This window comes from Diaphorina citri, unplaced genomic scaffold, assembly GCF_000475195.1.
Source record: "Diaphorina citri unplaced genomic scaffold, Diaci psyllid genome assembly version 1.1 scaffold2024, whole genome shotgun sequence".
NCBI lineage: Eukaryota > Metazoa > Arthropoda > Insecta > Hemiptera > Psyllidae > Diaphorina > Diaphorina citri.
In genome coordinates, this window is record NW_007379450.1 from 49,738 (window position 1) to 62,869 (window position 13,132).

Consider the following 13,132-nt stretch of genomic DNA (forward strand, 5'->3'; position numbering starts at 1 on the left):
TTTTTTTTTTTTTTTTTTTTTTTTACTCTTAACTAGTTATTAATTATTATTATTACGTTTGTCAACCTTTGTAAAAATGTACTTGAACATTAAATACAAATAAATTCTTTACTACTACTACTTTTTGATGATAAAACTAAGCAGGAAAATTTATTTTACTCACTGTCTTCAGCTCGTATGGCGTCAATAGTGTGCTCAAGCAGGGGCGAACACCATGAGTACAACTGATACGGGGTGGCCACTCGTTCGAACGGATGCCGGGAGCCACGGCGCTTAATCAGGGTGGCGAAGTTGCGCTTGAACGAGGATGAGATTTGAGAGAGAAGGTCGATGAGGGAGTGAGTGAGATGTGACGGGTAGGCGGGCCGAGGGTTGAATTCTTCTCCCGATGATCTGAAAATAGAATCAATAAAATATACCTTGTTTATCCTGCTCGAATGAGACTGAAGAGTCCCTTTACCCCAGCACTGCCCAGAAATCTAAATAGGGTATAATGTCAATAGGGGGAATGAAAAACAGATCGCTTTTTTTGGTTTTACAATATTACAAACAAAAAAAAAAAGTGATCTGTTTTTCATTCCCCCTATTGATTTTAATTTGTTTTACCAAATAGTGTTGTGTATAACCTTGAAAGTTCTAACTTTTTAATAGGGTATAATGTATTTTATGGGTTCACTAAACAAGTTCAAGTTAGAAGACAAGTGTTTTATTTTTATTTATTTTTTTAAAGAAAAATGCCAGCTTGAACTATCTCTTGGAGGGTTTCAGCAGTTTTTACAGAAAGAACACAAACCCAAATTTCAAGGATCGTCGTGCCTTGATCTTATACAAACTCATGTGCCAAATTTCATCAAAGGCGGACCAGACAATAGCGAGTTAAAGCGGAACGAACAAACATCCAAACCAAATGCGAAACTGTCGAGTTAAAACGTAGACCTTCACTTCGTTCGGTCAATGAAGGTTTCTTCACTTAAAACCTTTTTGATATTTTTTTTTTTTTTTTTTTTTCCTTTTAACAGAAAAGGGAGGGGGCAGATTGTTTATTATGGTTCACCCAGTATTTCTTGAAATACACCTCTGTGGCTGAGTGGTCAAGAGCACTGACTCTTCTCAACCTGGAGGTACTGGGTTCGAAACCCAGCCAGGGTGGAAATTTTCTGATCAAAATTTTCCGCACCTGGATAAGCATGGATGTAAAATAATGTGCCTCGAAGTAATGTGATAGCAGTTCCAAGGGATTTATGTACAGAGAATGGCTTTTTTAAGGTGTTCAACCTTTTTATCTATTATTACGTTCTATTAACTTTTTTATCTATTATTAATTATTATTACGTTTGTCAACCTTTGTAAAAATGTACTTGAACATTAAATACAAATAAATTCTTTACTACTACTACTTTTTGATGATAAAACTAAGCAGGAAAATTTATTTTACTCACTGTCTTCAGCTCGTATGGCGTCAATAGTGTGCTCAAGCAGGGGCGAACACCATGAGTACAACTGATACGGGGTGGCCACTCGTTCGAACGGATGCCGGGAGCCACGGCGCTTAATCAGGGTGGCGAAGTTGCGCTTGAACGAGGATGAGATTTGAGAGAGAAGGTCGATGAGGGAGTGAGTGAGATGAGACGGGTAGGCGGGGCGAGGGTTGAATTCTTCTCCCGATGATCTGAAAATAGAATCGATAAATATATACCTTGTTTTTCCTGCTCGAATGAGACTGAAAAGTCCCTTTACCCCAGCACTGCCCAGAAATCTAAATAGGGTATAATGTCAATAGGGGGAATGAAAAACAGATCGCTTTTTTTTTGTTTACTTACCTCTTACCTACAGGTACTTTTCAAAGTAAATTCAATGATCTGCCCCAAATGCAATACTCTACCTAGATTTAAATTAAATGAATTCTGGTGTATGTTTCTAGGAGTTCAACTAATTACAGTTGCATTGTTAAACAGTTTAAGATGAGGACTCCTAGAGGTCTCTGCTGTTCCACCCAACAATGCACATGCATACTTACCTCTTACCTACAGGTACTTATCAAAGTAAATTCAATGATCTGCCCCAAATGCAATTCTCTACCTAGATTTTAATTAAATGAATTCTGGTGTATGTTTCTAGGAGTTTAACTAATTACAGTTGCATTGTTAAACAGTTTAAGATGAGGACTCCTAGAGGTCAATAAACTAATTTTTTGGATTCCTGGGATTTTAAATTTAAAGAAGGCATGCTCAATGCAAGAGGTTACATCATTCTATCTCGAATGAGGTATTGAAATGAGAACTCATGTGCCAAATTTCATCAAAGGCGGACCAGGCAATAGCAATAGCGAGTTAAAGCGGAACAAACAAACATCCAAACCAAATGCGAAACTTTCAAACTGTCGAGTTAAAACGTAGACCTTCACTTCGTTCGGTCAATGAAGGTTTCTTCATTTAAAACCTTTTTGATGATATATTTTTTTTTTTTTTTTTACCCTTAACTAGTGATTACGTAGTTAACCCATAAAAGCATTTTTTTCTTTCTTATTTCTTTTGATGGGTTTCACTAAAATTGAACCACTTCTAACTCCAGACCAGTACAGAATAAATATGTCAAATAATAGAGAAAGTAGAAGGAAATTTTGTTTTCCAACTAATAGACCGATTCCCGATGCACTCTGACCTTGAGCAAGTGAGATATTAGCAAAAAAGAGAGAAGGGTTTGGTCAAGTTTGGTGTGACTTTAATGTAGAGCTTGGCTCTCATGGGTTAAGTGAGAACATAATACCTATTTACTCAGAGCAATGTACCTATTGATAAGCATCTTTTGGGAGCACACACTACACATTAACCTGCACACACATTACACATTTGACCTTTGTTCTTCAAACACTTTGAGTTTACTTTGAGAGATAAAAATAATGCTGGGTATTTTGAATGGAACAGGGATTGATATAGGTACCTACTTAATAAGGAAACAATGGTCTTTTTGAACTTTATTTTTATTTTATTCATTTATTTATTTATTTTAGGGCATAATAGGTACAAACTTATTTTACAACCCTTTCAACAGTCAAGTACTTAATTATTTAGACAAAATACTCTTTAGGGATCTTGTACAAAAATCCAAAGTTTGGGTGTTTAGTGCAGACATGTTACTGTTAGGAGTGCATAGTTGCCTGCAAAACCAAATCTATGACAATGATGAGTCTCTATAAGGGGTCTCTGTCATTTTCAAAGGTTTGGTTTTGAAGGCATCTATGCACTACTAAATTTGTATGTCTATGCTTTCAATTTGAGACATACCTTACTGCATGTCTAAAAGAAGTTACTTATCAGTACAAAGTTCTTAATAGAATATCTGCCTAGAATGGAAGTTTATCTAACATGGATACACCCTGCTCCTGGCTTTCCTGTTTTCATAGAAATGGTATGACAGCTACCTAAGGCTATATTGTCTATTTACGGGGTCGAGCGGGTTTCGAACACAATCAAATGTCTTCTGACAGTTTCATTTGTCCATACTCGGTGGGCTTTTGAGTCAGCTATGTGTGATACATTCCTAGGGTGTATCATGCCCATGATTAATTCACCGGGTATGGAAATATTTCCAATAATATTTTCATTACCTTACATGAATTGGATTTATTCACCAACAGCATAGGTATGGTATTACATTTTCTACTGTGAAATCGCTATTATGAAAAATCGGTCTGATTTTCTTATCGACAGTCGCTTCTTGTAAACGGATCTTTTTCCGTTGTTTACTTTTTCACCCCTTCTTCTTCCATTTTCTTGAAATTGATTTGTGATTTTGTGAATTTTGTGAAAACGACAAGAAAAAGTGAATCATTAGCAAATTATCTCACGAATTCTGGTCCTTTGTGTAATTTCTGGACTGTTATTTATTTATTTTAATTTCAAAGGTGACTTGGAAAAGTCCATACTGGATAAATATTCACGCAACTTATTGCAGTCAGAAAAATTAATGTTCTTTATTCTCTATTCGATTTCGGCACGAGAAGACCTCCGTTGATACGGTCAGTTCCCTCTTTCGTAGAAGTTTAACCCATCCTTTGGGGCATTCGCCCCTACACCTAAGTTTAGTTCCCCCTATTAACCTTTTTCAGTCCGTCCTTCCTTCATTATTACAATAGTAATAAAAAGGTATAAGGGACGGACTATTGTATTCGCTTCGGTGTCTGTCACTCGGTCGGTCTGTCGGTCGGTCTGACTGTCTGTCCCCATAGAAGGACTTATCCAAACCTGGTCGACCTATATATCAAATTAAAGGTCTTTTTACCAGGAACACGAAAATGGTAAGTAACTTAGAACCAATCACACCCAATTTTTTGGCTGGGGGACGTTAAACAGGGAGTAGACCAGCTTAGTCTGGCTGGGGGACTTTAAACAGGGAGTGGATTTCCTGGGCAAGTTCCATGGAAGATACCTGGGGGAATTAAATAGATCAAATTGTGTTTTTATTATTATCTAATGAACCAGTTACAATAGCTCGCTGAATGCACCAGTTCTCCATGGGTCACTGAAGTTAAGCAACGTTGTGCATGGTTAGTATCTGAATGGGTGATCATCTGGGGAATCATGTACTGCTGGTTTTTCCCAGCTAAACTCAGGCTGGGTGAGGTTATTTAAGCAGGTAGCTTGTAGTCCAATGATCAGTGAAACCCCTGTCAGGTAGACCTGATCAGGTCTGCCTGTCAGATCCACCTGATACCTAATAAGCACACACACTATCAGGTAGACCTCACAGGTACACCTGATCAGGTTCGCTTGTCAGGTCTATTTGATACCTGATAGTGAGTGGCTGGCTTTACCTATAGGAAGGAAAGTAATGCAATCAGCTGATTATTTACACCCTTTATCAACACCTAAAAGGCTGCCTTACCTGTAAATCAAACGGCTCCACTCCAGGACACACAATCTTCACGCTAAATCCATGGCTGGCTTTACCTATAGGAAGGAAAGAAATGTAATCAGCTGATTTTTTACACCCTTTATCAACACCTAAAAGGCTGCCTTACCTGTAAATCAAACGGCTCCACTCCAGGACACACAATCTTCACGCTAAATCCCATGTCCTGAATGATGACCACCTCCGGCTCATCCCCGCCCGAGCTTTTCTTATCCTCGTTCTCACTAGCCGAGGAAGAGGATGTATCTTTGGTTTCCGGGTCGGACACAATGTCCGTGTTGTTGCTGACTGAGTCGGCATTGTTGAGATCGGGTGAGATCTTGGTTTCCAACTCTCCGTTTGTAATGACAGTTTCACCATCTGGGGAAAAGAATTAAATGGACAAGGGTTTTGAGATTATAACTGGATGTTCCAAATTTTCTGAGCCCGGCCTACAGTACAGGAAAAAAAAAATGAGCTTGAGGGGTGGGGGACAGACTCTCTCAGCAGAAACAAACAAAATAAAATGAAAAAGATAATTATACTTAATTAGTACAAGTACCTACTATAATAATACTTAATTACTCAAAGAATTAAATGAACAAGGGTTTTAAGATTATAACTGGATGTTCTAAATTTTCTGAGCCTGGCCTACAGTACAGGAAAAAAAATGAGCTTGAGGGGTGGGGGACAGGCTCTCTCAGCAGAAACAAACAAAATAAAATGAAAAAGATAATTATACTTAATTAGTACAAGTACCTACTATAATAATACTTAATTACTTCTGTAGTACCTAGGAGCAGAAACAAATGTCCTTGAAAATTGTGCAAGGTACAGACATTCATTTTTCCTCTACAGATGCACTTTTTTCACTTCCTCATAATAAATTAAAATAATCATCATTAACAATAGAAAAGCATACTGCATACAGTGTTATCAGTAAATAGGTAGGTATTATCAGAAATAGGTATACCTGAAGTAGTTAACCCATAAAAGCATTTTTTTCTTTCTTCTTTCTTTTGATGGGTTTTACTAAAATTGAACCGCTTCTAACTACAGACCAGTACAGAGTAAATATGTCAAATAATAGAGAAAGTAGAAGGAAATTTTGTTTTCCAACTAATAGACCGATTCCCGATGCACTCTGACCTTGAGCAAGTGAGATATTAGCGAAAAAGAGAGAAGGGTTTGGTCAAGTTTGGTGTGACTTTAATGTAGGGCTTGGCTCTCATGGGTTAAGTGAGAACATAATACCTATTTACTCAGAGCAATGTACCTATTGATAAGCATCTTTTGGGAGCACACACTACACATTAACCTGCACACACATTACATATTTGACCTTTGTTCTTCCAACACTTTGAGTTTACTTTGAGAGATAAAAATAATGCTGGGTATTTTGAATGGAACAGGGATTGATATATGTAGGTACCTACTTAATAAGGAGACAGTGGTCTTTTTGAACTTTATTTTATTTATTTATTTATTTATTTATTTATTTTAGGGCATAATAGGTACAAACTTATTTTACAACCCTTTCAACAGTCAAGTACTTAATTATTTAGACAAAATAAGTAGTTAACCCGTAAAAGCATTTTTTTTTTCTTTCTTTTGATGGGTTTTACTAAAATTGAACTGCTTCTAACTCCAGACCAGTACAGAGTAAATATGTCATATAATAGAGAAAGTAGAAGGAAATTTTGTTTTCTAACTAATAGACCGATTCCCGATGCACTCTGACCTTGAGCAAGTGAGATATAAGCAAAAAAGAGAGAAGGGTTTGGTCAAGTTTGGTGTGACTTTAATGTAGGGCTTGACTCTCATGGGTTAAGTGAGAACATAATACCTATTTACTCAGAGCAATGTACCTATTGATAAGCATCTTTTGGGAGCACACACTACACATTAACCTGCACACACTACACATTTGACCTTTGTTCTTCAAACACTTTGAGTTTACTTTGAAAGATAAAAATAATGCTGGGTATTTTGAATGGAACAGGGATTGATATAGGTACCTAATTAATAAGGAGACAATGGTCTTTTTGAACTTTACTTATTTTATTTTGTTCATTTATTTATTTATTTACTTATTTTAGGGCGTAATAGGTACAAACTTATTTTACAACCCTTTCAACAGTCAAGTACTTAATTATTTAGACAAATTACTCTTTAGGGATCTTGTACAAAAGTCCAAAGTTTGGGTGTTTAGTGCAGACATGTTACTGTTAGGAGTGCATAGTTGCCTGCAAAAACCAAACATATGACAATGATGAGTCTATAAGGGGTCTTTGTCATTTTCATAAATTTGTTTTTGAGGGCATCTAGGCACTACTAAATTTGTATGTCTATGCTTCCAATTTGAGACATACCTTACTACATGTCTAGAAGACCTATCAGTACAAAGTTCTTAATAGAATAGCTGCTTAGCTGCCAAGAATGGAAGTTTATCTAACATGGATACACCCTGCTCCTGGCTTTCCTGTTTTCATAGAAATGGTATGACAGCTACCTAAGGTGTTTTTCTTCTTTTGCTTTAAAGTTAGGAACCTGCTGTTCCACCCAACAATGCACATGCATACTAGGGTTGCCAACTTTTTTTTCGGCATATACGGTACAAACTAGCAAAATGGTGAAAAAATACGGATTTCCCGATTTTTACCTGGACTCGAGTAACTTCGTTGTACTGAGTAGGGTTGCCAACTTTTTTTTCGGCATATACGGTACAAACTAGCAAAATGGTGAAAAAATACGGATTTCCCGATTTTTACCTGGAACAAAGGCATTTCAGCCATAGCGAGCTAGGCCTAGAGATCCAGATTTATGAGTCATGCTGCATGCACCTGTAGGTACGCTGTACGTTATACATTCGTACTAGTACCTACGTTACTACCTACAGACCTACACTACACTCCCTACTTGACTCGCGGGTTTTGTGTTTTTCGTACGTACCTACCTATCTTTTGAAACTTTTTTTTTGTAATTTTTTCTGTTTACTCTACCTAGATTTTCATTAAATGAATTCTGGTGTATGTTTCTAGGAGTTCAACTAATTACAGTTGCATTGTTAAACAGTTTAAGATGAGGACTCCTAGAGGTCAATAAACTATTTTTTTAGATTCCTGGGATTTTAAATTTAAAGAAGGCATGCTCAATGCAAGAGGTTACATCATTCTATCTCGAATGAGGTATTGAAATGAGAACTGACAGATAACTGTCAGATCTAGACAAGACCTAGACAAGTGAATAGGAAATTCAACTTACTTTCGTTCTTTACAACTAGAGGGTTTTCATTTTTCGAGTGATTGGAGTCCACTTGTGATCCTAGGGCCATAATAAAATTAAACTTTGATGAACAACTTTACAAGAATATCAAAACTTTAACAAGGGAGGAACAACTGACAAAACAAAAACTTAACAACTTCCTTAAAACCTATGAAAAATATACAACTTTATCAGTCCGTTATCATTTTATCAGTAGTGATATAAAATAATTAATAGGTATTTGATCATTTGCTCTTCAGAAATGTGCACATTTCTTGAATTTTAAGGGCTAATCGGCCATTGAAATTTTTTTTCTAACCTCTAAAGTTCCATCAGCTGATAAGAGATTTGAAAAGTGACGATAACGATTTTAGCGGGCATTTTGATAACTACCATTTTGCGGTGTTGCCAAAGCTTCGTTGAAGGGAGCATAAAAATGGGAAAGAGCATAACTAAATTTTGTTCGTGGGGCAAATTTTTATTCGCGAGGATATTTATAAAAAAATTTTGAAGTTTTGAACTTCCCGAGAAAATTCAAATCAAGTGTCGAAGCTTCTCAGAAGTTTAATGCAAAATATCACTGAGTACGTGTTGCTTCGGCCTCTCCACTCTGAGAAATCCCGTTCGGACTTTTGTCACACCCTCTACTCCTTCGCCGACTTCAAATAAAACTTGCGGCAACGTTGCATGTAACGATCGACAAGCGAAATGTTGGGAGATGTAAACGGATCCTATTGTTTGTGTTTTGGAAATCCGGGCGGACATTTTTAAATTTTGCACAAAGGTGAATTTCTGATTTTTTGTGAATTTTCTTGGGAGTTTTCAGTTTTTTGCTGAAAAAAGATATTTTTGCCAAATTGGATCTAATTTCTGTTGTGAGTTAAATGAATAGCTGCTAGGATTGTCCAATATGTGTACGGATCCGGCAAACAGTAGATTTGAGAAATCTCTTGGCTTGCTTACGACAAAGTTTGTCTCTCTACTACAACAAGCTCCAGAAGGTGTTCTACATTTGAAATATGTAAGTTCTTTCCTTTTGGGGAAAAAGATCCTGTCTAGTTAGCTTGTGAGATAATCCAACTCCCCTGAAAATCTTAGGTTGCAGGTTCAATTCCTGCCCCTTGGCAAACATCACCCAAAATGTAACATTTTTTTCTCAGAACAGCTGGCTTTCTTCTATCCTTTTCCCCTCTCTTTGATTTTGAATAGAAAATAATTAAAGCTAAAACAACCTACTGATTTACACACTGGATGGGGACATGGCTGGGCTAGGAGAACTTGTGACAAAAGGAGGTGCCGCTACAACAACAACTGATTTACACTTTTCACAATCAAAACTAATCCCTCTTAGTGTGATTTCTCAATTATTTAGCCTTAAGATACCATGTTTTTTACTTACAATTACACGATGCGCATTTCGATCATGGTAAAACATGGTATCTTAAGGCTAAATAATTGAGAAATCACACTGATTGATCTCAGGTACCATAAGCGTTGTACAAAACAATACAGTTAATCCCTCTTGTTATTTCTTCACAGGCAGCTGAAAACTTAGAAGTCAAACAGAAGAGGAGAATATACGACATCACAAATGTACTTGAAGGCATTGGACTGATTGAGAAAAATAACAAGAACATTATTCGATGGAAAGCACTGAAAAATAAAAACGAAGAAGAATATGATTTGGAACAGAGTAAATTGATTGAATTGAGAGATGAAATTTCCGATATGAGAAATCATGAGGCTGTTATTGATGAACATATCAGAGTGAGTATTGAGTTACCAAGTACCTACCTTAGATGTACCTAGTTTGCAAATTGAAAAATTCCAAACTTTTTGATTGTATTAGGCTCAAAGCAGGTACTTTGTGAAAGCAGGTACCCTAAGGAGGTACTTTGTGGTCCCAGAGATTTTTTCCATAAAAAAAAGCATTTTTTGCCTTTTATTCATGGGAGTAACTATCTCACAAAAAAAAAAGAAAAAAATGTAAGAAAAAATAAATAAATGAATAAAAAACCTACAAAACATACATAGCGTTCTAATGCCTATAGGTAGGTAATTTTTGCTCTTCCAATGGCTCTAAAAATTGTACCTAGTAAACTTTAAAATTTCTTCCTATAAGTATCAAGAATTTTTAAGTGAAAAACAGCGAAATGTAAAATGGAACATGGTCACAAAATCGATCAAAAACGAACGTGTAAAAAATAGACGTGAAAATACAGTAGGTAGGTAGACGAAAGGTTACACTTTTGACGAACGGGTATTCGGGTCATAAAACTAAACTCGTCTCAAGTTCAACCCCAAGACAAAAGTGCACCATTGAAATGTCTGCAAGTAGGTAACATGTAAAATTCAAAAGGGAAAGAAGGACGTTGCTAGGATACTATAAACACATCGATTCTCGTCACTTGCTGATGACTAATTTGGATTTTCCGCATTTATTATTCAAAACACGGGGAGTTTCTGCCTTGAAAAATGGTTAATAAGATATTAAGGGTATAATTATTTGAATATTAGATAAACTAAAGTAGATTTGTATTATAACGGTGGACAGTGTAAATTTTTTACTGCTGCGGGTTGAAAAAGAGAGAAGGGTTTGGTCAAGTTTGGTGTGACTTTAATGTAGGGCTTGGCTCTCATGGGTTAAGTGAGAACATAATACCTATTTACTCAGAGCAATGTACCTATTGATAAGCATCTTTTGGGAGCACACACTACACATTAACCTGCACACACATTACACATTTGACCTTTGTTCTTCAAACACTTTGAGTTTACTTTGAGAGATAAAAATAATGCTGGGTATTTTGAATGGAACAGGGATTGATATAGGTACCTACTTAATAAGGAAACAATGGTCTTTTTGAACTTTATTTTTATTTTATTCATTTATTTATTTATTTTAGGGCATAATAGGTACAAACTTATTTTACAACCCTTTCAACAGTCAAGTACTTAATTATTTAGACAAAATACTCTTTAGGGATCTTGTACAAAAATCCAAAGTTTGGGTGTTTAGTGCAGACATGTTACTGTTAGGAGTGCATAGTTGCCTGCAAAACCAAATCTATGACAATGATGAGTCTCTATAAGGGGTCTCTGTCATTTTCAAAGGTTTGGTTTTGAAGGCATCTATGCACTACTAAATTTGTATGTCTATGCTTTCAATTTGAGACATACCTTACTGCATGTCTAAAAGAAGTTACTTATCAGTACAAAGTTCTTAATAGAATATCTGCCTAGAATGGAAGTTTATCTAACATGGATACACCCTGCTCCTGGCTTTCCTGTTTTCATAGAAATGGTATGACAGCTACCTAAGGTGTTTTTCTTCTTTTGCTTTAAAGTTAGGAATCTGCTGTTCCACCCAACAATGCACATGCATACTTACCTCTTACCTACAGGTACTTATCAAAGTAAATTCAATGATCTGCCCCAAATGCAATTCTCTACCTAGATTTTAATTAAATGAATTCTGGTGTATGTTTCTAGGAGTTCAACTAATTACAGTTGCATTGTTAAACAGTTTAAGATGAGGACTCCTAGAGGTCAATAAACTAATTTTTTGGATTCCTGGGATTTTAAATTTAAAGAAGGCATGCTCAATGCAAGAGGTTACATCATTCTATCTCGAATGAGGTATTGAAATGAGAACTGACAGATAACTGTCAGATCTAGACAAGACCTAGACAAGTGAATAGGAAATTCAACTTACTTTCGTTCTTTACAACTAGAGGGTTTTCATTTTTCGAGTGATTGGAGTCCACTTGTGATCCTAGGGCCATAATAAAATTAAACTTTGATGAACAACTTTACAAGAATATCAAAACTTTAACAAGGGAGGAACAACTGACAAAACAAAAACTTAACAACTTCCTTAAAACCTATGAAAAATATACAACTTTATCAGTCCGTTATCATTTTATCAGTAGTGATATAAAATAATTAATAGGTATTTGATCATTTGCTCTTCAGAAATGTGCACATTTCTTGAATTTTAAGGGCTAATCGGCCATTGAAATTTTTTTTCTAACCTCTAAAGTTCCATCAGCTGATAAGAGATTTGAAAAGTGACGATAACGATTTTAGCGGGCATTTTGATAACTACCATTTTGCGGTGTTGCCAAAGCTTCGTTGAAGGGAGCATAAAAATGGGAAAGAGCATAACTAAATTTTGTTCGTGGGGCAAATTTTTATTCGCGAGGATATTTATAAAAAAATTTTGAAGTTTTGAACTTCCCGAGAAAATTCAAATCAAGTGTCGAAGCTTCTCAGAAGTTTAATGCAAAATATCACTGAGTACGTGTTGCTTCGGCCTCTCCACTCTGAGAAATCCCGTTCGGACTTTTGTCACACCCTCTACTCCTTCGCCGACTTCAAATAAAACTTGCGGCAACGTTGCATGTAACGATCGACAAGCGAAATGTTGGGAGATGTAAACGGATCCTATTGTTTGTGTTTTGGAAATCCGGGCGGACATTTTTAAATTTTGCACAAAGGTGAATTTCTGATTTTTTGTGAATTTTCTTGGGAGTTTTCAGTTTTTTGCTGAAAAAAGATATTTTTGCCAAATTGGATCTAATTTCTGTTGTGAGTTAAATGAATAGCTGCTAGGATTGTCCAATATGTGTACGGATCCGGCAAACAGTAGATTTGAGAAATCTCTTGGCTTGCTTACGACAAAGTTTGTCTCTCTACTACAACAAGCTCCAGAAGGTGTTCTACATTTGAAATATGTAAGTTCTTTCCTTTTGGGGAAAAAGATCCTGTCTAGTTAGCTTGTGAGATAATCCAACTCCCCTGAAAATCTTAGGTTGCAGGTTCAATTCCTGCCCCTTGGCAAACATCACCCAAAATGTAACATTTTTTTCTCAGAACAGCTGGCTTTCTTCTATCCTTTTCCCCTCTCTTTGATTTTGAATAGAAAATAATTAAAGCTAAAACAACCTACTGATTTACACACTGGATGGGGACATGG

General features: G+C 36.2%; 3 protein-coding genes across 5 annotated transcripts in view; 2 read left to right on the plus strand and 1 right to left on the minus strand.

Moving 5' to 3' along the window:
* Positions 1 to 8,457, minus strand: part of LOC103517974 (clustered mitochondria protein homolog) — a 26,401-nt gene extending 17,944 nt beyond the window's left edge. The window contains 5 exon segments of the mRNA XM_017447640.2: positions 138 to 419; positions 1,450 to 1,669; positions 4,391 to 4,428; positions 5,021 to 5,271; positions 8,155 to 8,457. Of these exon segments, the coding sequence (XP_017303129.1) occupies positions 138 to 419; positions 1,450 to 1,669; positions 4,391 to 4,428; positions 5,021 to 5,271; positions 8,155 to 8,224 (861 nt within the window). The 5' untranslated portion in view covers positions 8,225 to 8,457.
* The window catches only part of LOC103517968 (transmembrane protein 50A-like), a 26,129-nt gene continuing 16,744 nt past the window's right edge, over positions 3,748 to 13,132 (plus strand). The window contains exons 1-2 of the mRNA XM_026829886.1: positions 3,748 to 3,878; positions 5,831 to 5,834. The gene's annotated coding sequence lies outside the window, so the exon portion shown is untranslated. The remainder of the gene's footprint in view (positions 3,879 to 5,830; positions 5,835 to 13,132) is intronic.
* Positions 8,937 to 13,132, plus strand: part of LOC103517969 (transcription factor E2F4) — a 12,820-nt gene continuing 8,624 nt past the window's right edge. The window contains exons 1-2 of one of the 3 annotated variants that reach the window (XM_026829885.1): positions 8,937 to 9,175; positions 9,694 to 9,778. In XM_026829885.1, coding sequence (XP_026685686.1) covers positions 9,065 to 9,175; positions 9,694 to 9,778 — 196 coding nt within the window. In that variant the 5' untranslated portion in view covers positions 8,937 to 9,064. Of the gene's footprint in view, positions 9,176 to 9,693; positions 9,922 to 13,132 lie in introns of all 3 variants that reach the window. The other 2 variants (XM_008483021.3, XM_026829884.1) reach the window with 2 other exon arrangements.